Source organism: Malus domestica, chromosome 15, assembly GCF_042453785.1.
Source record: "Malus domestica chromosome 15, GDT2T_hap1".
Lineage (NCBI taxonomy): Eukaryota > Viridiplantae > Streptophyta > Magnoliopsida > Rosales > Rosaceae > Malus > Malus domestica.
Genome location: NC_091675.1, coordinates 46844701 through 46868460, shown reverse-complemented (window position 1 = coordinate 46868460; position 23760 = coordinate 46844701). Strand labels below are relative to the sequence as shown.

The 23760-nt window shown below is 41.0% G+C and overlaps 2 protein-coding genes across 6 annotated transcripts; one reads left to right on the top strand and one right to left on the bottom strand.

Moving 5' to 3' along the window:
- Nucleotides 1–763: 763 nt before the first annotated feature.
- Nucleotides 764–10262, bottom strand: LOC114821527 (uncharacterized). Of its 5 annotated transcripts, XR_011576202.1 has the most exons (13): nucleotides 10124–10262; nucleotides 9768–10012; nucleotides 9366–9683; nucleotides 9161–9278; nucleotides 8596–8692; nucleotides 7548–7654; nucleotides 6828–6950; nucleotides 6528–6681; nucleotides 5930–5990; nucleotides 5454–5821; nucleotides 2060–3674; nucleotides 1134–1526; nucleotides 764–999 (listed from the first exon to the last, which is right to left on the bottom strand). XR_011576202.1 is itself a non-coding variant. In XM_029093978.2 (11 exons), the coding sequence occupies exons 2-11, from the start codon at nucleotides 9491–9493 to the stop codon at nucleotides 1277–1279; spliced, it is 3021 nt and encodes a 1006-aa protein (XP_028949811.1). In that variant the 5' UTR covers nucleotides 9494–9507; nucleotides 9768–10012; the 3' UTR covers nucleotides 764–1276. The 5 variants fall into 5 exon arrangements, 1 of the variants encoding a protein (XP_028949811.1); XR_003768939.2 differs by lacking the exon at nucleotides 10124–10262 and having other exon boundaries at nucleotides 9366–9507; XM_029093978.2 differs by lacking the exon at nucleotides 10124–10262 and having other exon boundaries at nucleotides 764–1526; nucleotides 9366–9507.
- On the top strand, nucleotides 10131–11197 carry LOC114821528 ((+)-cis,trans-nepetalactol synthase NEPS1-like). Its single transcript, XM_029093984.2, has 2 exons — nucleotides 10131–10539; nucleotides 10622–11197. The coding sequence occupies exons 1-2, from the start codon at nucleotides 10132–10134 to the stop codon at nucleotides 11000–11002; spliced, it is 789 nt and encodes a 262-aa protein (XP_028949817.1). The 5' UTR covers nucleotide 10131; the 3' UTR covers nucleotides 11003–11197.
- Nucleotides 11198–23760: the final 12563 nt, after the last annotated feature.

Here is a 23760-nt window from a genome sequence, read left to right as displayed (position 1 = left end):
AAATGTTAAAAAAACATACAGATTAAAAGTAAAAAAGCAAAAGACGACTATGCTTAAAGTCAATCATATTAATTATTAATAAAGAGATAATTAAGCTTGAAAGTTCCCTAAAATTATGGAAGTTTAATTCGGACAATATGTCTCCAGAAGGCCAAATTGGGAGATCAATCTATAGCATTTTGAGTGTAAAATATAAAAAAAAATGATATTTAGTTTATATAAATAAATAGATGCTGATGTGTAGATTAGTTAAAGCGCTTTAATCAAATTCTTAAAATGAATAACTGTTTAGTCTTAGAAAATATAAAAGATAAGTGGGGAAATCTAATTATTAGACTGAACATGGTACACCACCAATATCACCGATATTGTTCTTAACGAAATTACTAGATGTGGGATTTTATTTAAGGTCTTATGATATTATTTTGTTATATCTTGAATGTAGGCTAGAAAGGCCATTGGTTGCACATACTTATGAGGATCATAAATTACATGTATTTACACTACGGGTTACACACAAATGCTAAAGGATGAAATTCATGTGATTCGTTACGAAAAATGAATGTCTTAATAATTTTGTATTTGTCTAATTTTTTGCAAAAATAATCTATGAATTATGTATTAAAATATATACGGTTCAGAACACTAGAATAAAGTTTCGAAATGTTAACCACAAAAAAGTGTTAAAATATGTGTCAAAAAATGTGTACCTAATCCAGACTCATATATATACACACACATATATCATAATGCAATTTCAGACTTGCAAAGGTATTCTAATGCATTTCCATTCATACGATATAGCACCCGAAACATGTGCATCATGTTTTATCCCTACCTCCGAAACGAACAAAGAACAAACGTAAAATCAAACGAAACAAAAGGGTGTACTGTTTCATTGGAGGGTATATCACCCGGATCTAAGCACCGTGTAACAAAAACCATGTACCTCGACACTGTAGTTACAAACCTCGGTAAAGCTTTGTACGAAACACCTATCTGCATCAAATTGACAGATATCAGCTACTCGTGTAATTTATGGCAGTTATGTCAAGCACAAGCAGGAACTAAAGCGTTATGCCGACATCCTTTTATCGTTTGTTTTGATCATCTGCAGAGATCCTGGTGTTTACCTCTGAACAAAGCTGGAGCTGGTGTACAATGACCAACAGCAGAGACGAGCTAGCGAGCCAAATAATCAAACTAAAAGAAGCATGAGGTTAGTCGTTAGCAGCGTGATGAATTCTTCTATATACGCCATCCAAGCAAGTTTCTATCATCTGCTTTGTTGCAGAGCTGCGGAGGCGGCAGCTGCCTCTGCTATTAAGGAGACAGGTTGACGGGCCTGTAGACAAGCACCTATCTCAAAGGGGTGCAACTCAGAGCCATCAAAAACAAGATTAACACCAGGAAGGACTACTTCTCTGCTGTCAGCTTCTTCTTGCTCAACTTTTGTAGTGCTCACCGGAGGAGCTCCTTCAACTGGCCTTGTGGCAGCCTCGTAAACAGAAGCTAGAGCGTATGATCTAAGTACCAGTAAATACAAAGGAGTCAGAGCAAATTCTCTAATACCATCACACGCAAGAAGCTAGAACATATGATCTGAATACCAGATATACGAGGGAGTTACAGAAAACAAGCTGAATACCATCAAATACGAAGAAGATAGAAAATATCAACTGAATACTGTTAATTTACAAGGGTTCATTCATTATTCCTCATCCATGACTCATAGAAAACTTCTCCAAAGTAGAAACTGATTTACTAAGACACCTTAGAATACTGACACTCTTATCCATTCGTGTCCGACGCTCATTTCAATATTCCTAATACATGAATTATAGGTATTAGTGGGAAGTATTAAGATACTGTAAGTGGGAAATATCCTTGTGTCCACAGAAAAGCACAAACGTAAAAATGCGGTGTATGGTGAAAGTTACGATGATCATATAGCAAACAGTGAATACTATAAGAAGAAAATCTGGTTGTAATACTAAACATATAGATGTTAGGGAAAGGAATAAGATGCAAATATAGAAGAGAACATTTTGAGACAAACCTTAAAATGCTTCCATCAAAGCTCAAGACTTCAGTTTGGGAACGATGCCGGTTAGCAAGTTTTAGTCTCTGTTGCTCACTCGAGGCTCCTGAAATGGGAGAGGATGGGTCGACAAGTGGATTCCACCTTCCACTAGCATAATTCATGAGATGTCGTGAGAAGTCCTTTGATTGCTCTTTTTGGTAAAGAAGTTTAGCAGCAGAACCTGTTGCTTGGTACTCTGCACAAACATCACGCAACCTTTTCCTTAGGCTTTGCATTGCATCATGATGCTCAGTGAGTAAATCTTTTTCAAGTAATTGCGACGAGACCAATCTTTTACATATGTTATTACACAATTTTGGACTAAACAATGGCATTCCAAATTCGACGCTCAACGGGACCCATTCATACTTCTCATCATCAGGTGCAAAGTGTTCTGAATCTCTTTCTTTAAAAAGTTTCAATAAGCGAATATAGCCAACTGTCCACAACTCTATCTTGTTTCCCATATTTCCTAAGAGAGATTTCAGTTTTGACCTTTCCTTCTCACTCAGTTCCAATTCCTCCCCTATGCAACCAACTGAACCGTCATAGTTCTTTAAGGGTAATGGAATATCCATGGTGATGATTCTTCCAGATTTGTCGAGGTCATATCTACTGAGGGGCTGCACAAGTACAGCAGAATATTTCAGAAGTGAATTTAAACAATGTAAAAGTACATTTCCATTTACTAGACTTCTTTCGAACTTGCCCCCCAACCCTCCAATTGTAGAACCATCCCAAGACCACAAAAGGGCTTTCTCACAACCGGCCAGCGGGGCAGGAAGCAATCGTAAACATTGTCCTTTCATCAGAATAACAGATAGGGGTCCACATGCCACAGTTGAGTACAATACTAGTTTCATCCAAGGTGTCATGCATGAATACGAGGGAGGCCCAAAATTAATAGGACCTGCTGGTCCAGGAAGTACCGACGAAGGTGGAAGAGGAATAATAGATACAACAATATCATAGTCACGACAAAACAACCGATCTAAAGCTTCTGGTGCAAGAGACGCCAAGCTTTCACAGCGAAGGATATCCACTCGGAATTTCTTTTTCTTCTTTAACATTTCTCTTTCAACGTCTAACCCTTCAGCATGCATCGATTTCTCATTATTCTGGAGATTCAAGTCTGGTTTAGGGACTTCAGTTAAGCTGGTGATATCTTCTGATGGTGTACCAATTAATGTTCCATCACTTCCTCCATCACTAACAGGTTCAGCCAAAACGGAACCTTCCTCAGGTATCCCTGATTTCACAGAAATATCATCCTCGACCCCAACTTCATGTATTGCTAAGTGTTCTGATTTGTTAGTCAAGGTGGCATCAGCTATGAGTGTGGCCTCGTCATTGTTTGATGTCATCATATCCATGTTCTTGCAAACTTCTTCTGTTTTCACATCAGTTGCAACTCCTCCTGATTGAAGGCATTCCAAAACACAACGGAGGCTAAATGCATGATTTGCAAATTCCTGTAGTTCTCCTTCAAATTTTGTTCCCTCTAGCGTACTCAGATCCTTACAGAGATCGGTAATACTACCATGACCCAACTTTCCTGCTTCATACAATGTCACAGCATGCGATTTCAAGCCTAAAAGAAAATATGTGAAATCAAAATGCATATAATACCCAAGTATAAGATTCATGATTGGGAGAACGTATAAAAGCATGAAATGTAGATAATAAAAAGCACAAACACAACTTTTTGTACATAAATAAATAAAAATTTAATCTACAAGCCTTTACGCCATGCTTGATATTCTTCATGTAATTAATGCAAATTTAAATGTATAGGTCTATTTTTTGTAGTGTAATATTCATTGTCTTTGAACCTCTCTACATCATATGAACAATATCTTAGGTGTTATTGATTATGTCTTTTAGAGTCCTAAGCATATTAATTTTTGTCCAACAATTCATGTACTACTTTGTAAGCTTTGAAGTAAACAGAGAAAGAACTTAAAGCTCTTGTCAGTTTGAACTCGCATGCGAATGGTGAGTTGACTAGGCATGAGCCCAAGACACCATTGGCTCTGATGCCACTGTTTTTCCATTCTCTCTCGGAGTGAATCCAAAAAAATGAAAACTACTTGTGTGATGCCAAGGCTCAAATTGAGTCCAGATATCTCCTCTTCCTTTCCCTTACTCTCCATCCTGCATGAAACTTATACTACATGGAAAAACTAGGATCTATTTGATGCATAGCAGGTCCTCAATTTCCTTCGATCCATCAGGTCCACAATTTCCTTTGCTGCACATCATCAGCAACTCATGTAAAGTCACCTACAAATTCCATCTGGTTAACTCCTTTTTATAGATTGCTAGTTGGAAAGTGGAACAGATGCTTATAGCTCCAAGATGGGACAAGCCTTTAGCTATGAAATCCATTCACAATGTGCTTAAGTATTATTAAGGGGAAAGGGACACAAATTATTCCTTTACCCTGATTATGGTACCCGCACTTTATATCCATACCACATAATACTTTTGTCAACTGGAATGTTAAAATTCAATTTCTATCTCGCTTTTTACATGATTTGAAAATCATGCTCAAGACGAACTCGTGACACTATTAAGTCATGCCATTAAGTTGAAACTTAATCTGTTATCCTACTCATGAAAAATGGGGGACAAGTAATACATATAATGATGTTACAACTAACGCAAAATTAAAGTCAGTTACCATCCGACATTCCATGCAAGATGCCATGGATTGTTTGGCATAATGATAAAATATTAGGGTGTGTAAAGTATTATGCTTAAGTCAACTTCCAGATTGCAAAGAATTGAGGGTGACTGTTTAAACGTTCAAGTAGAAATATGGACATTGTTTAAAGACTTTGACGAAGTTGAATGAGGAAAACTAATAATTGAGTTCAAGAAAGTCTGTCTTTCTCCCATGTGCAAGCCAGATTCTGGGACGGAGTCTATGTCACTTGCCAACTCAAGCAGAGTCCACCAAAATGAGAATAACCTTCACTATTTTGCTTGAGAAACAGACATGTGAAAGACTCATCCCTATAGTACTTAATTCGATAAATTTAGGACATAAAAAAAATGAGTTCATGCAAACTGTAGTGCCACTTTGAGAAAAACCAGCACATAATACAAAAATTGTACGACACACTAAAGGTGCTAAGAGCTCGTAATGAACTGGTACAGCAGCTGTAAAGAATATGCCGGTGCCTCTTCTAGACACTTAAACTGATCTATCTTAACGTAAGGTTTCAAGCACAATTGCTTAATAGACAACCCTCCTTATCTATTTCAACCACATGACCAGTATGTCAGCAAAACTCAGATTGCAGATAAGTTGATGATATTCAATATAATAAACTAATTCAATCTTGCTTGAGAAGAAGAAACAAACCCGGTGAGACAGACCCCATCATAAGGTAGGATGTTATGTTAGCATCAACAACAAATGCAACACGATCATGCAAAGAGTTTCCTGTCCCTGAAACATCTCCTTGTAGACTAGCTTCACCATTGGCAAACATATTTGCTGAGCTTGTACTACGACAAGAAATATCTTCTTCATGGAGACTGTTTCTAGGAGATCCAGGTAAACTTGTATCTCGAAGCACAGATGCTGGATCTAATACTTTTACCGCCCATCCCAATTGACATGCAAAGGATGCAGCAGCCCGCAGCTGTGCAAGGTCAGCCTGTAATGTTGTTGCCAGTTCAGCAACAGTTGCATTCTCGCTTGAAACGACAAAAACTGCATATAGTAACCTGAACAACAGAGCGTAGAGTATTATGATCCTGGTTCCACTGCCAGTCAACAGAATTCAAATGACAAATTGACAATTATGGCATTTTTGTAATAAACAACTGCCTTACTCCTCTATAGGATCTTCATAAGATTGCTCCTTGTTTGAAACAAATCCTTCGAGCCTGGAAACTGAACCAGAACATTTATTAATATTTCATCACAATATTCCACCACGATATAGAATTTTGACTCCTTAGCGCAATACATTAGAAGTTCAGTTTCATTCTTAGTGGGGTTGGTGGGAGCTTGGCATGGATGTCCATTCACGGTTTTATTTAGAATAAATGAAGTAAGAGAGAAGGCACCCTAGCTTTTGGCTCAGATGGTAAGGAGTGGGGTGGAAGTACGGTTGGTCAAAAGTTTGGGCTTCACCAAATACTTCAAAAGTTAAAAAAGGAAGTACAGGATTATATGTTGAAACTTCATACTGGCTAACTATTAATATATAGACTGTATAGGACTAGAAAAATGAAGAATACAAATGCCAACACCAAATTTTAAAAGAAGAAAGTTGATCAATGAGTCAATGACCATAAACCATCTGTGTTTGGTTTTGGAAGGTAAAACCATGTAAATATTCGGGCGTCTAATCCAATGAGGCGGTAAACAAAGATAAAATCAGAAAGGCTAGACTCTGCATGCCAATTGTTCATCCATACAAGTTACCTTTAAAACGGTCATCAGGATACACAGGGACATCAAAGTATACTAATCCTCGTTGGTGAAGACCTTTAACAATATCAGAATTGAATAAAATATATAAATTTGCTTCCTCTTTACATATTTTATCTATTGTTGCCATTTCCTCCTCCGAGAGTTTCTACAAATACAGAAAATTACTGTAAGGTCATCCAAAAAGCACGTACCTGATGATATTTGTCGTTTCGTAAATTTCCCAAAACACCTAAGAAATTCAGTAGGCTAACACTGTTCAGAGCTCAAAGTGATTTTAGTCTCAGTTCTCACCTTAAATTCCTCCAGCGTGAAATTCACAAGACAAATTCCCCACCACGGTTCAATTGTAAAATCCACAGGTTGTGTAGGTAAAAGTTCTTTTGCAATTGACTTGTTCAGCTTCCACATGATTTTCTAGATAGCTCAAAATAAAGTAAACAACAGGTAAGACAATGCCACACACACGCAGCATCGAAACAAACAACCCCAACTCATGAAGTTCCATTTTGTTATAGTAACTCTATATAATGCCTAAAGATGACCTTGAAGCACTCTTTAAGGTAAAAATATGCATTCCCATCATAAAATTACATAGAAGAATCCAAATAGTATGTCTAGCATTAATAGGAATTAAATTATAAGGCAAATGACAGTGGATCCACAGCTCATTATGCATGACGAAAATCTATTTAATATTGTGATGCAGAGTACAGACCTTCATCTGAGAACTCTGAAAATTCATCTAACTTGGATGTAGAAATTGCAAGCAATGAACAGGAAGGAGATGCCAGAATTTTTTTTTCCCTAGGATGTCTTGAAGCAGAGAATGCTGGACGGAAAATTTAGTTTCTAAGACCAGGAGTAGTTGCTCTAAACTATACCAAAGAATTCATAAATTGTGATACTTTCATACATGTTTGGGTGCCATGCAATGTTTGTATCCGATCCAGATACCAGGTATGCATGCACCATAATGCGGACCATAAAGAAAACGAGCAGATTGATTAATACCTTAGATCTGCACTTGTTCATTATATCAATAAATTCATTTCTCCCTATCCCTGTAAGGCGCAAGGCATCTGCTGCACTAAAATTGGGGATGCTGTCATAAGGTTGTTCTGCAAAAAATGTGATATGCATGAGAATAAGCATAAGCTGATAAGTATCTCGGTGAATAAACATTTCACAAAACACACTCTTAGCACACACGTGTTCAACTTGATCAAGCTGTATCAGCACCAAATTCTCTTTTATATTCGTCTTTTCTTTTTGCAATGCAATGTAATGAGAGGCATATTCTCAGTTAAATTTTGTATATCTAACGAGAAAATACTGCAATGTTTTGTTGCGTCTTTTACTCACAAACTAAGCAGTCGCCTGTAAGACAAATTAGCTCTTTCAACTTATTGTTTTTTCTAGATCTCTAGTGCATTCAATCCTTTCCAAAAAAACAAAAACATCCGTAATCTAATCCCCGTGAAGTATGGATACTCCAAAAATTTTAGATCTGGCATGTCAGATACGCTACCCCACCAGATATTTCCTGGATATATCCGACACTTCAAATCCCAGTTGCTAAAGTAACACTATCCCTTTCGCATACCTTTATAAATACATATACAGAGACTTTTAAACTAATAACCTCATCACCCATTTAAGTCGCATCTTGTAGCCAAATTCACGCCCTTACAAAAAGTTTCTTGCATAGAAGTTAAAAAACATCATTAGCATAATGTACCTATGACTTGTGTTAAGTTTGAATCTCAGGTCTCCAATAATTTAAATTGATACTGCATAAGCAGGATGCAAAATCTTTGAAATCCAAATTAGACAACAATTTATGGTTCCAACACAGTTTATACACATCATTGCTCCGGCAGACGAGGTCCACAAACTATACCTTCAATCAGAAAATTATTCTAACAATTAAAAGTGTTGCAAAAATGAAAAATGGCTAAGACACCTACTTTCTAGGAGAAACTGTCATACAAATCACAGTAAAATAGAAGGAAAATTCAGCATACTAAGAAAGGATTTGGTAAAGAAGCTAATACCATACCATTTCTCATAACTTCAAAAATCATATCGCAGTAATATCTGAATGGGGAGACCCTCATTACGCGGCAAACATATTCCGCAAGGTGATAGGGAAATAGCTGCAAGTAATAAAACAAACATGTTAACCGCAGAAATCTATGATTCAAGCATTGGATGACATAATACTGCATGTAAATAAAAAAGAAAAAAAATTATATTGCTTTGATGGCTAAATTTATTTCATATGAAAATGACTGGATGAAGCTACTTAGCAATTTCATCCTACTTGTTCAACAAGAACAATCTTACCAATTCACTGTACTATACCCCAAAAGTATAGTTCAAGCATATCAAATGCAAACGATGACACAAACAGTTTTTACCCAATAACAATGCAAAATTAAAATCGAAACTTCAAAACTTAAATTTTCTCCAGTTGGACTCCAAAACGCTGAAGTTGTAAATGGCGTGGTTCTTTCATTATCTGGAAGAAATAGGTTTTCGTAGCATGTAAACTATTAATGCAATGCAGTTCAAACTAATTCAACGAATGGACTTCCACCCAAATTCAAAAGTAAGAAACGCACTGCTAAATTCCTTCGTAAGTACCGCATCATGTCTTCATAATATTCACTTTCTTTGCACACTTGCCGAGCAAAGCAAGTGTTCCATGGAAGTCTTTTCTTGACGCAATGCTCAATTACCCTGCACACGGTTAGCAAACTTAAGCCAATACCAAAAAACCAAGTAGGAAACCACACTACTAACTGCAAAAGCATTAGCTACTGTAACCTTCTGTGCCATTCTTCTTTGGAAGACAATGCCACTTGAAGGCGTTTCGGGAGACTCTCCCACGGGCACTCTTCTTTGATTGCTTTCAGTAACAACTGTTTCTCGATCGTCGCCGGAGCACGCTGCATTTGCACTCAGTTTCCTAATACATTGAAAATCAATCACTCCCATATCAAACAATTCAAATCATAAACCCAAAAATAATGAAAAAAAACAAACAAATAAATAAAAGATCCATAAAAAAATCAAATTGAAGTGCTTTTTTTACAAACTTCTCGATTGAAATCAACAATGGCGACAGAAAACGATCGCATTTCTCTGAGAACGTTGGATTAGGAAATGGCAGTGATGGATTAGTGGATTGAGAGAGTGAATGAAGTGAAAGAGGAAGATTAGAGGTACCTGATGAAGATTTGAGTGCGGGGGGAGCACCAAATTAAATTTGAGTGCTGCGTTCAGCTGCGAAGATCTGAGAGGAAACGCCAATGTCCAACTTTCTGAAATTTCGTACGTCTGACAGGGGTGACCTGTTTTCGCTACTGTGACCGTTACGCACGTTGGTTTCCCGGGCTGTGAACAAGTGACCCGTATGTCATCTTTTCCGCTAAAATTTGGGTCGGTACTGGGTCGGGTCAATATAGGGTGTCCTTTTTAAGAAAAAACGATAACATTAACTAGTTAAATAATTATGTAAGAGGTATAAATGTAATTTTAAATCTAAAGCCCTTATATCAACATCCCGTGCCAAAAGAGCATACCGTACAAAATGGCAGAGACCACAACACCCAAGAAGCTCAACGGCAAGGTGGCCATCGTCACCGGCGCCGCTTCCGGCATCGGTGCAGTCACAGCGCGCCACTTCGCCGAACACGGCGCGCTTGCTGTCGTCATCGCAGACGTGCAAGACAGCAAGGGGCGAGAACTCGCCTCGTCCATCGGTACCAACCGCTGCACCTACATCCACTGCGACGTCACTGACGAGGAACAAGTTAGGTCCCTCGTCGACTCCACCGTCCATCTGTACGGACGCCTCGACATCATGTTCAGCAACGCGGGGATCGTCAGTGGGTCCCACCAGACCGTGCTGGACCTTGACCTGAAACTATACGATAGGGTCATGGCGGTGAACTCGCGGGGGATGGCGGCGTGTGTCAAGCACGCGGCGAGAGTGATGGTACTGCTTATTTTTGTGTTGTTTAGCATAATTTCGGAGTGTTGATAATATAAACCTAATAAATTTCATGTATTACTAACAGATCGAGGGGCGGGTGAGGGGGAGTATTGTGTGCACGGCTAGTTTGACGGCGGAGAGTGGGACAGAGTTTGCGACGGACTACACAATGTCGAAGCACGCAGTGCTGGGGCTGGTGAGGTCCGCAAGTAAGCAGCTGGCGGCGCGTGGAGTGCGCGTGAATTGTGTGTCACCTGGGTCGGTTCTGACACCGCTTCTGTGTGATATGTTGAAGGTTGGGATGGAGGATCTGGGGAAGATGATAGCGCCAATGTATGCTAGGAGCGGTAATGGAATGCTGACGGAGAAGCACGTGGCGGATGCGGTGGTGTTTTTGGCTTCTGAGGAGGCTGAGTTTGTGACGGGACATAATTTGGTTGTTGACGGTGGCGTCAATCCCCTATGAAATATATTTCTTTCAACAACAAAATAAAGATAAAAGAAAAAGGTAGAATTTTGCATAAATTTGGTTGTTGATGGTGGTACTTGTTGATGGTTTGTACCTGTTTCTTTTGTAAATTCCGAATGAGGATCCTCTTTGGGGTGATCCTAAAATCTTTGAATCGTATTTATTTATAGTAAATTACGTGATTAAAAATTATTTTAAATATTTTTATTTAAAATTAAATATAAGTAATATTAGATGAAAATTAATCTCATAATATATGATAAACAGATATAATTTGAAAATTTTCGGTATAGTTACAAAGATATCCTCATTACCTCGTAAAATTTGGAGCCACTGAATTATGAACACGTGAAGTACGATATATTGGCTGCCACAATAAAATATTCAGGGAGATTTAATATTGTCATCCCTCATTATTGGTGGGGCCTTATGCCATGCCAGCTAATTGCAACAAGTATAATACCTATGAGTGCATTTGTATTATAAGACTATCTTAGACTGAATTAGTTTCGCAAATTAAATTGAATTAGTTTAAAACAGATTGTGAACTGGTTTGGTATTATTGTGCTTTGAAAAAAAAAAACTATTTCTGTTGAGAATAAGCTCATTTTGCTATTTCACATTTTCATTTTTTTTATCTAAAACTGTGAAAATAAGCTGTTTTTAAGTGTTTACCAAACATCTTTTTTAGCTCTATTTTTTATACCGATTTTTTATAAAAGCACATCAGTACCAAATCAGCACCAAATTTTATTGTTGTAGAATTGATTAAACTAAGCCCATAGTAAATATAATAAAAATTTTCTTGTTTTCTTTTGCTTTTGCTTTTCATTTTCTAGAACTCTCTATCTGTTTCCTTATTTTTGTATTTTTTTTTTCTAGAACTCTCTACCACCCCCAACCCTTTTCTCCCGTTCTTCTTTTTCCATTTTTCTTTTTCTTCTTCTTCTTATTTCTAGAACTCTATTCCCTCCCCCTCAAGTTCTCTATTTGTCTTCCCCCAAATTAGTTAAAGTGCACAGGTTGATCATCACAAAATGGAGACATGCCTCCCTTTCAATTCTCAATTCCTAATTTTTTTTCCCCAAATTTCCAATTCTCACCAAAAACCTCAATGACTCCTCCCATTTCCGTTAGCTGCCATGGCAAGTTTTCCCGTCCGACAATCTATCTCTTTCCTTTGTTTTCCCGTCTAAATCCATTCGGTCAAATCTCTCTCTCCCAATTCTGTCGGCGGCCATGGCGAGTTTTCCCATCTAGGTGGTTCTGATTCTAAGATTTTAGGAGGTTTGGGTCATAATCGGATTCTGGGTGAGTGATGCAAGCCTGCAGTGGTGGGTCAAGGGGTCTAGAAAGACAAGCGGCAGTGACATAGTCCCAACTAATACCAAGCTTTTGGTCGGGGTTAACTACTGACACTTAGCAAAGCCTCGAGTCAAGGCGAGTATGACCTAGCGTCATTTAAGTTAATCTCTTGCTACACCAAATGTAGGACTACAAGGACTATTAGGCCATCTCCAACCGATGGCTGGCCAGAAGGTTTATTTTAGCCCTTTGGCCCTCCAAGATTCTCCAAGATGTTAATATTTTAATGAACAGTACAGGGTCATATTTGCCTCCGTCTCCAACCGAGGGCCAGAGGGCTCGTTTTAGCCCTTTCATAAAAAACCGTCTCCAACCGAGTGCCAAAGGGCTAAACATAACTTAGGGGAGCACTGTTTGTACCATACTTGACCAATCCCGAAACTATTGAGCACCGATCAACGTCATACCGTCAAGGACCCAGAAGAGCTTCCTTTCAACCAGGAGGCCAATCACAATGCGACACGTGTCGACATCAGAAGCCAATCACAGCGCGACACGTGTCAACATCATAAGCCAATCACAACACGACACGTGTCAATGTTAGAACAAAACTAGAAACTCTCTTCTATAAATAGGGATCATTCTCCCACAATAATCTCTAATGTCATTTTGTACTAAACTATTCACTAGAACTCACAAAATGAGAGCTTGAACCTATGTATTTGTGTAAACCCTTCACAATTAATGAGAACTCCTCTATTCCGTGGACGTAGCCAATCTGGGTGAACCACGTACATCTTGTGTTTGCTTCCCTGTCCCTATTCATTTACATACTTATCTTCACTAGTGACCGAAGCAACCAAGCGAAGGTCACAAACCTGACATTTTCTGTTGTACCAAAGTCCTCGCTGATTTTGTGCATCAACATTTAGCGCCGTCTGTGGGAACGACACTTATTCTCGCTTTCTTCAGCTTTGTCAAGCTGGTTTCCACCGCTCGTACACTCTTTTGGCCAAGCATCTCTCTCCGACATGGGGAGCGAAAGAAGCCATAGCACACAGAATGACACCCCCCTTGGACCTAGTATGAAGCAACGAAAGCAGGAAGGAAATAGAGTTGCTCTTCAAGCTAAAGTCGATGAGCTAGAGGTTCAGAATAACAAGATAGCGATGAAGAATGAGTTCCTCCAGGAACAATATGAAAAACTTTTTGAGATGCTTCACGAGGCTAGGCATGCTCAAACACATAAGCTCGTCGCCTCTGTTGAGGTTAACAATCATCTGAATGCCCCCCAACATGGAGGGTCACCGATATCCAACACGGACATCCCTGATAGGGATTGAGCTACACATCAATGTGATAATCAACATGAGACTTCTCTCAACCCATCTGCTTCAACCCGAAGCAGAAGAAGTAGAGGAAAGCACATCTTCACAGAGGGAGTGGAAGGATCAAAAGCCGTCTATCGCGATTGTCGAGACTTCCTAAAGCAACGTCGAGAGAATCTCATCCACATAAGCTCGAAGATCAATGACACAAGAGTTTCTGAAAGACTCGGTCCTCTTCCATGACCCAGGCCAGCAGCCAATCTAGGGAATGGGCAACAGGTCCCATAAAAATATGAAGGTACAGGGGACTCGGAAATATTCTGACATACTCACTCTAGGAGTCAGTGTGGCGAGTCCAAGGAAAAATCACACTATCTTGATCAAACTTTCCTACTTACAAGAGGCGATGAGGACTTACGGAAGAAAACTTCAGTGGTGCACAACTCCACTCAGGACCCCCTTGTCCTACAGCTCCTAGAGGAAGTAAACAAGTTGAAGGCTGAACGTCAAGCCGAGATCCTCAACACCCCCCTCCAAGCGAAGACAAAGCACAAGCTTGACTTACAACTCTATACTGGAAGGGAATACTCGATTGAACACATTAACCTCTTTGAGTCCACCATGGTATATCGGAGACACACCGACGAAGAATGGTGCCTTCTCTTCCCCTCCACCCTATCTGGCGGAGCTTTAAACTGGTATTGTCGTCTTCCACCTGAAACAGTAGACTCATTTGAAGAGTTGAGGAAGCTGTTTGTCTCTCAACACATCTTCCAGACCGATCGCTTGCATTCTGCAGATGACTTTTACACTATTCGCCAGAAGCCGGACGAGTCATTACGAAAGTATGCTGGCCACTTCAGCCATGAGTATTCTCGCTGCGCTGAGGCAGATGACAAGACCGCCCTCAAGGTCTTCACGGCAGGCTTACGTGACTGTTTCTTCAAGTACATGATCAACGCCAACACTTGGAAGACTTACTCTGAGGTGATGGCACAAGCTTACAACCATGCCTCCGCCGAGGCAAGAACATATCAAGGGAAACCCCCTACAGTCACCCCTTATCAGCAGGTAGAGAGTGGAGGCCAGATCCAACCAAATGAGAAGACCTCAACCTTCCAAACGGTAACAGCACACCCCCTGCCTCATTTAATGCTTCGCCAAGTCAGCAGACATATCAATCCCAGGGCAAAAGGAAAGATTTCCATCCTCACCAATCTCATTTTAATAAAAAGAATAAGGGGCACTATCACGATAACTCAGGATATCGTCACAATAACGCCCGTCCCCAGGCAGTCAACGCAGTGGACCAATCACGTGCCAAGACAGGCCCTACCCCAAGGTATGAGACATACACACCTTTGAACACTACATGCGCGTCCATCTACCCCAGTATAGCTCACCTGATACCAAAGCCAAAGCCAAGACAGCCAGATTACAAGTCCACGAAGAACACGGGCGTGTTTTGTTGCTACCACGACTATAATGGCCACGATGGCGGGAAATGCATCATCCTCCGTGATCATATTGAAGCTTTGGCACGTGACGGAAAAATTGATCAGTTCCTCATTCACCCTTCAAGGGATAAATGTAACCAACGCCAGGTGAATGTGATATATTCCATAAGCGACGGCACACCCATGTCTGAATCTTCCAATAGGGCCATGAAAAACAGTGAACGAACTTTGAGACCTGGCCATCAAGTGTTTCACGTGGAAGACATCAGGGGAGGCAAGTATCAAAAGCCTAACTGGGATCCAATATGTTTTTACCCTGAGGAAGAAAGAGGTATCATCTACCCTTACAACGACCCGCTGATCGTGGAGGCTCACATAGCAAATTTTGATGTGAAACAAATCCTGATAGACACAGGTGCTTCAGTCAATATCATGTTTGTTGAAGCTTTCAAGGCACTTAATGTAGCTGAACACTTGCTCGATCGCTCGATTTCTCCTCTGATAAGCTTCTCTGGCGATATCGTACAACCTTTAGGGAGTATACACTTACCCCTCACCATTGGTACAGGCCCCTACACAGCTACTATTACCACTAACTTCCTAGTGGTCAATTGCCCAACGATATACAATGTCATCTTTGGGCGCACAGGCATCAATGATCTCAAGGCCATGGTATCCACACATATGTTGTTAATGAAGTTTCCAACCCCTTTCGGCAATGGATACATCAGGGGAGATCGACTTAGTGCTCGATCATGTTACAACACTTTAGTTAAGCAACAACACCTGCATGTCCCCAAGGAGACCCTCTCTGTACATAACCAGGTAGTAAAGACCAGTCAAGATGAAGCCAACTCAGATTTTCATGATAGCAATAGTCAACCCGACGACCCTTGAGATGACTCATTCACCCAGCAAGCACAACCCGCTGAAGAGTTAGAGAATGTCTCTATCTCCAAAGACCATCCAGATCGCATGGTGAAGATTGGCACCACTTTGTCACCACCCCTTCGGTTGTCGCTGATCTCATTTTTACAAGAGAACGCCGAGGTCTTCGCTTGGTCATATAAAGATATGCCGGGCATCTCTCCCGATATCATCTGTCACCACTTGAGTATTGATCCCAAGACAAAACCAGTAAAACAGAAGTGAAGATCTTATGATGTTGAACGATACGAGGCGATGAAAGCAGAAGTTGAAAAACTCAAGGACATAGGTTTCGTCCGTGAAGTCAATTACCTAACATGGGTAGCAAATGTTGTCCTTGTTAAGAAAAATCCGACCAAGGAAAGTCTCCTGCTTCAAAAGGTCTTGTGGAGAATGTGTGTCGACTACACCGACCTAAACAAAAGATGCCCGAAGAATAGTTTCCCTCATCCTCTCATTGATAGACTTATAGACTCTACGGCAGGGTGTGAGCTCTTGAGCTTCATGGACGCTTATTCAAGATACAACCAAATCCTCATGAACCCTTTAGACCAAGAACACACGACCTTCACTACTGACAGGGGACTATATTGCTATAAAGTCATGCCTTTCGGCCTAAAGAATGCAGGAGCAACTTATCAGAGACTGGTCAATTCAATGTTCGCCGAACAGATTGGGAAGAGCATGGAAGTTTACGTTGATGATATGCTAGTCAAGAGCAAACATGCTGACCAACACATCACCAACCTATCTGAAACTTTCACCATTCTAAAGAGGTATCGAATGAGGTTGAACCCCAACAAATGTGCCTTCGGCGTGGGCTCTGGCAAATTCTTAGGCTTCATGATTAGCCAACGAGGCATTGAAGCTAACCCCGAAAAGATCAAAGCAATCCTCGACATGAAAGAGCCAATAACTTCAAAAGACATCCAAAGCCTTACTGGTAAGGTGGCAGCCTTAACCAGATTCATCTCTAAGGCCACAGACAGATGTGCTCATTTCTTCAAAGCACTCAAGGGAAATAAGAAGTACATTACATGGACGGAGGAATGTGCCAAGGCATTCAGGAACCTCAAAGAGTACATGAGTAAAGCCCTTCTGCTCTCCAAACCAGAAGTTGGTGACACTCTCATTATCTATCTATCGGTTTCGGCTTCAGCAGTCAGTTCTGTTCTTATTCGAATGGACAGTGGGGTCGAAATGCCCGTCTACTACGCTAGCAAGACCTTACAAAATGCGGAGACACGATACTCCAACATTGAGAAATTAGCTCTAGCATTGGTCATGTCTGCTCGAAAACTTCGCCCTTATTTCTAAGCACATGCCATCATCGTGTTTACCAATCACCCTCTTCGACAGATACTCCAGAGTCCTGACACGTCTGGGTGAATGATCAAATGGGTGATAGCATTGGGTGAGTTTGACATCTCCTACCAACCAAAATCAGCCGAAAAAGGTCAAGCAGTAGCAGATTTCATCGCCGACTTCACGTATCATGTTGACATTGCTTCTACACCTGAAGCAGTAGCTTCATTACCATCGGAAGCTTAGAAGATAGAATCAACAACCCCAGCATGGAGTCTATATGTTGATGGCTTATCCAACCAACAGGGCTGCGGAGCAGGATTAGTCTTCACTACCCCCGACAAAGTGGCGATGGAATACGCTATTCGTTTCAAATTAAAGGCATCAAACAACGAGGCCGAATACGAAGCCTTTCTAGCAGGCTTACGTTTGGCCAAACACCTCGGGGTTAAACGAATTGATATCTTCAGTGACTCCCAATTAGTGGTCAACCACGTCACAAACAACTTTGATGCTAAGGATAGCTCCATGGCAGCATATCTTGCGCAAACGCGACTTTTGCTCAAGCACTTCCCTTACCAGATCACCCAAGTTCCTCGAGCGGCAAACAGTCATGCAGACGCTTTGGCTCGCCTCGCCTCGGCAGTGGAAGACAAGATTGGGAGAAAAATTCATGTCGAATTGTTGGTAGCACCAAGCACCATGGTCGCGGAAGTGTGCAATTTACAACAAGAAGATAGTTGGATCACCCCAATTTATAAATTCCTTGCTCATGGTACCCTCCCAATTGACAAAGTCCAAGCTAAGCAGATTCGATACAAGTCTGCCCGCTATCTGATCATTAATGACCAACTCTACAAGCGCGGTTTCACCCTGCCATACCTAAGATGCCTTACACCTGCGGAGGCGGAAATTGTCATTCGGGAAATACATGAAGGAGTCTGTGGAGATCATGCTGGGTCTCGATCCCTAGCACACAAGACTTTTCGCCAAGGATACTATTGGCAAACACTCCACCAAGATGCCATTAGAATATCTCGCTCGTGTGATAAGTGTTAACGCTATGCAACTATCCCTCACTCCCCTCCCGAGCCGCTCACTCCTATGATCAGCCCTTGGCCCTTGGCCCAATGGGGACTTGATTTGATCGGCCCAATGCCTGCAGGGAAGGGCAAGGTTCGCTATACAATCGTTGCAGTTGACTACTTCACAAAGTGGGTTGAAGTAGAACCCTTGGCAACCATTACTGAGGCAAAAATAAAAGACTTCGTATGGAAGAACATCCTCTGCAGATTCGACATTCCCAATGCGATAGTCACGGACAATGGGCGGCAGTTCGACAACAAGAAGTTCAGGATGTTCTGCTCAAAGTTCAACATCAACTTATGTTTTGCCTCTCCAGCCCATCCCCAGTCTAATGGACAAGTCGAGGCCGTTAACAAAATAATCAAGCGCACTCTGAAAACTAGCTTGGACAAAGCTAAAGGTTGTTGGCCAGAATTCGTACCCCAAGTTCTTTGGTCATACCGCACTTCATATCGAACTTCCACAGGAGAAACTCCATTCTCACTTGCTTTTGGTACAGAAGCAGTTGTCCCGGTTGAGCTTGAGCAAGCAACATACCGAATCCAGAACTACATGCAGAGTGAGAACGACAAACAACTCACCCTCAACCTGGATCTAGTCGAGGAACACAGAAATCAGGCTTACATGAGGAATGTCGCCTACAAGCAACGCATTTCCAACTACTATGACTCAAGGGTCAAACCTCGCTCTTTCAAAGTGGGAGACTGGGTATTGAAGAAAAGATTACTCTGTGATAGAGTCCCGAGTGAAGGAACACTCAGTCCTAACTGGGATGGACCATTCGAAGTCGTCGGCATCAGCTGCCCTGGCTCCTACAAGCTCAGAAGCTCCGACGGCAAGACCCTTGGCCATCCATGGAATGTTGACCACTTAAAGTACTATTACAAATAGACTCACATTGTACAAGTGTTAAGCTACAGCCGTTCGGCATCCTATGTAACAAAGACCATTTGGTATGAATTCAATAAAGAGGTGATTTAGCCAACTCGGCCCTAAACTCTTTTACATTCTGAGCAATGAAACACTCAAGTGTTGAAGCTTCAACGCAAATGTTTCCAATACAAAACAAAATCTAAGTATGTGTCAACAAGACTATACAAAGGATCTACATCATACATTCCAACACATTCATACATAAACATCATACATTCCAACACATTCATACATAAACATCATACATTCCAACACATCCATACATAAGCCAACTGTGCTTCGAAAAGGTTTCAACACACTTTGTGTCATTCGACATTTGCCACAATGTGCCTCGACACCTTGCCCTTATTCTCACTAACTAGGTGATGAAGGAACTCACCTTCGTGCCACCAACTAGGTGATGAAATGTACAACCCGTACTCTAATATTATTTGGAAACTTGCCACCCTTATCACCAATCAGGTGAAGAAGGAACTCATCTTCATGCCACCAACCAGGTGATGAAATGTACAACGCGTACTCTCCTTCATGCCACCAACCAGGTGATGAAATGTACAACGCGTACTCTCCTTCATGTCACCAACCAGGTGATGAAATGTGATGAAAGGTGATTAAGGAATTCACATTCGTACCACCAAGCAAGTGATGAAAGCAACCCACCATTCATTCCACTAACCAGAACACGAGTGGTACAACTTGTACATGTGCACTCCTAACATTCACAAATAATCAAAAACCCTCAAGCTTTACAACTCAACTAGGGGAGCACTTATGTCTAACAAGAGCTATAGTCATCAACAAAGTCTTATTGCAAGCCAACAATGGCTTCAGTGCATGGTATACGAAGATCAAGCTCTTCAGCCCTCTTGCATCTGCTTCAGACATTTCTCCTCTCTAACAATGCAAACACTACAACTCATAGAAAGCTTCACACGCTCTTGATCAAGACTGTTCGAAGCAAATTCAATTTATATGGTTCATCCAAACCTTCGACTACTACAAGATGTGGCTTGCATCACAATCTCTTGCTCAACAGTGTGGAAGCAAAATTTGTATACGTTGTCTCTCCCACATTTTCAAATTTCTAGTTTTCCAAAAAAAATAAAAAATAAAAAAGAGGAAATTGGAAATTAGGAAATTCAAAAAAGCTTCATCAATGGAGGACAAATATCAATCTCAAAAGCTTCGCACTATCTTCATCAAGATAGTGTGAAGCAAAATCAATTTATGGTGCCACCAAAACTTCACCTACAATACTAAATTTCAACACCAAAACATATAAAAGCTTCACACACTCTTCATCAAGATAGTGCGAAGCTAATTCCAGTGGAGCTGAATTTTGGACATCTTATAGTTCTTGAGCAGATGAACAACTTTCACAAAGGAAATGTTTCTATTTGAGCGACGGAAGTTAGAGTGTTGAAGCTCCAAACATGACGGTCAGATTTCTGCAAGCTTCAAAGCTGCTGCGGTGTTTCGAAGATCTGGAAATATTCAACCGTTAGTTTGTTCTGAATTTTTGATATGTTATGGAAGAGATGATGAGGAACAACTTCGATGAAGAAAGTATGTTGATCTGAAAGAGAAAATGGAGTTTCGAAGCTCACAACAAGTCTGACGGGTTAACAGAAAAATGATGAACAGTTACTCATCATACCTGAATGTCTGGAGTTGTACTACTCCGATGGATCTCAAATTTGGATATGTTGTAGTTCACACGCTAAGGAACAATTTTCATGAAGAAAATTTTGCGATTTGAGCTACAGAAGATGGTGTTATATTGAAGAGCTACTGCTCCCTCTACGCTGACTCCCTTTGGGCTTGCCATTTTGGGCCACACAAAAATTTTGGGCCCTCGCAAAGCTAAAACCAGCTTGAAATATTTTTGGATAAGGCATATATGAAGGTGTGATATCAAAACAAGGCTTCGTTACTTTGACAAATTAGTAGCAAGCAGGACACCTCATTCGGCAACTTTCCTCGCCTGAAGACTTGGGGGACTCCCACCATATGCTACTGCACCTTGATACTCGGAAGTCTCACAACCACTCAGTGACTTGGATTTTTCAAGTCTCCAACCGAGAAGTTTTCCTCACTCGGGAAACTAAGGGAACACTACCTCAAACTACATGTTTCACTCACAAAGCTTCAACAATACAAGTTTCGACAAAAGAAAAAATTCAGAGAACTTTCTGAAGAAGGCTTTGGTGTATTTAACACAATACGTTGAAATGAAGTAAAATTTATTTATTAATATTTCCGATAAGCTACAAATATGTACATATACATGAGTCAAAATAAACAAACAAGAGGGAGCCTTCACAAAGGTTGCTTAGGGGAAGTCTCAGCAGTCGGTAGAGCCCTAGAAAGAGAAAGCACCGGATGATGGTTATCCGGAGCCTCAGTACTGGACAGAACCCCAGAAGGATGAGGCATCAGAGGTTGATCATTTGGAGCTTCATTACGCGGTACAGCCCCAGAAGACGACGGCAATAAATACCTTTGGAACAAACCCACAAACCGCTGATGATCAAGTAAAACCTGACCATCAGATTCCTTCATCTGGTCAAGCTTCCTCTTCATGTTTGTAACATAGTCATGTGCGAGCCGGTGCAACTGTTTATTCTCATGCTTGAGCCATCTAATCTCCTATTTGAGACTCATCATTTCAGCAGCCAATGATTCAACTTGGCGGGTTCTAGCAAATAGGCGTTGGGCCATATTAGACACAGAACCTGCACACTGAACACTAGGAGCCAGAGAATCCTTAACAGCCAACTCATCAGACCGTTTGGAAAGTAGTCTGTTATCTTTGGGAGTGAGAAGGTTCCTAGCAACCACCGTAGCAGTCATATCATTCTTCATCACAGAATCCCCAACGGTAAGAGGACCAGTAGGGGATATGAAGGATGGGCGCCATATGTTGTCTGGAGAAGGCGTGGCTGTCTCTTCTCCAAGATTCAAGTCAAAACGACGGTCGGAGGGGCCAGACATTTTCAAAGGTGTTGAAGAGGGAAGAGGTCAGACAAATCAAGATCTTAGAAGTGCAAGAATGGAGCTTCTACTAGTGGAGATTCAAATATGCTGTGGAACTTAATACCAGCCTCTATAAAAATCCGCACTCGACGGAGCTTCAGAAATCGAAGAGGCATTTGTTTTCTCAAAAGCTAGGCTGCTCAGAGACCACGAGGGCCGATCTCAGAAATCGAAGAGGTACTTGCTTTCTCAAAAGCTGGGCTGCTCAGAGACCACGAAGGCCGATCTCAGAAATCGAAGAAGCACCTGCTTTTTTAGCCTTGTCAGCACATGTCACATGCATACTCAGCTTTGTGGAAATTACGGGCAATTTGTCGAAGATTTCTGGTGAAGTAAAAAGAACATGAATCTTATTGTTCAATCACCACTCTCTACATGCAACATCAATTCCTCAGGTAGCACATATAACTTTGCCAAAAATCTCTGACAAAGTTTAGGCACGAGAATTTCGAAGTTCCAGCTACCCTACTATTACCCACAAGGGTAAAGGAACAGCACCACTGCTTGATAACTGGAAAGTCCCTATGTATGTCGACCTCCGTGATCTGTGGCAAGACGGACTGGTAAGAATGTCCAACCTTTACTCACATTCGAGAAAAGACTCCTAACATAATTACTTTCTTAAAAGCCGAAGCGGCACCGCTTTCTGAATCTCGAGAGCCAGATCCCCGACGGGATTGCTTGTTCGAAAACCGAAGAGGCACAGCTCTCAGAACTTCGAGAGCCAGATTTCCTTAGATAAAGCTTGTCTGTAATCTTCACACGCAACATCAGCTTTCCAGATACAACATACATCTTTTTCAAAGTGCTCTGACAAAGTTAAAACACGTGAAGCTGGCAGCTCCCACTACATTGCTGTGACTAAGAAGGGTAAAGGAATAACATTACTACTTGCTATTGGGAAATTCCTATATATGTCGACATCCCTCCTCCACGGACAGACAAACCTGCAAAAATGCTCAACCAAGAACAATGGTATCTCATATCATCAGGGTTGAAAGCAAGAGTATCCCATATCATGCTTTCTCCCTGTCTTTGTCTTTGTCCTTATCCACACCTGCAGGACAAGGAGAAAGAGAGCAATCAGTCGGAACCTGAAATCAAACCTTCAATCTGGAACTGACTGCCTGGAACATTTGCCTGGTTGCTTACTTAGCATTGCTCTCGAGTACTCATCCTCAACTGCTGTCAAAGTCACGAATTCCACCGGCAAATACCTCATGATAGTTGATCAGATATTGGCTCTTTACAGTGAAGATGCCAAGCGTGGATGAGTCACTATGAAGGAATGTTTTGAAGGACCATTTAAATGCAAAGGTTGCACTCCACTTCTGCCATGCAAAAGATTGAAGCAGAAGGGTCAACGATGAGCTAAAAC

Bases quoted from the DNA above. Each gene is read 5' to 3' on its own strand.
- LOC114821527 (XM_029093978.2), bottom strand. From the start codon at position 9,493: ATGCAGCGTGCTCCGGCGACGATCGAGAAACAGTTGTTACTGAAAGCA. The intron at 6,951-7,547 runs GTATTAATCAAT...TGAGCTATCTAG, and splicing joins TGAACAAGTGCAGATCTAAG to AAAATCATGTGGAAGCTGAA. The intron at 5,822-5,929 runs GTAAGGCAGTTG...TCTGTTGTTCAG, and splicing joins TATGAAGATCCTATAGAGGA to GTTACTATATGCAGTTTTTG.
- LOC114821528 (XM_029093984.2), top strand. From the start codon at position 10,132: ATGGCAGAGACCACAACACCCAAGAAGCTCAACGGCAAGGTGGCCATC. The intron at 10,540-10,621 runs GTACTGCTTATT...TATTACTAACAG, and splicing joins AGCACGCGGCGAGAGTGATG to ATCGAGGGGCGGGTGAGGGG.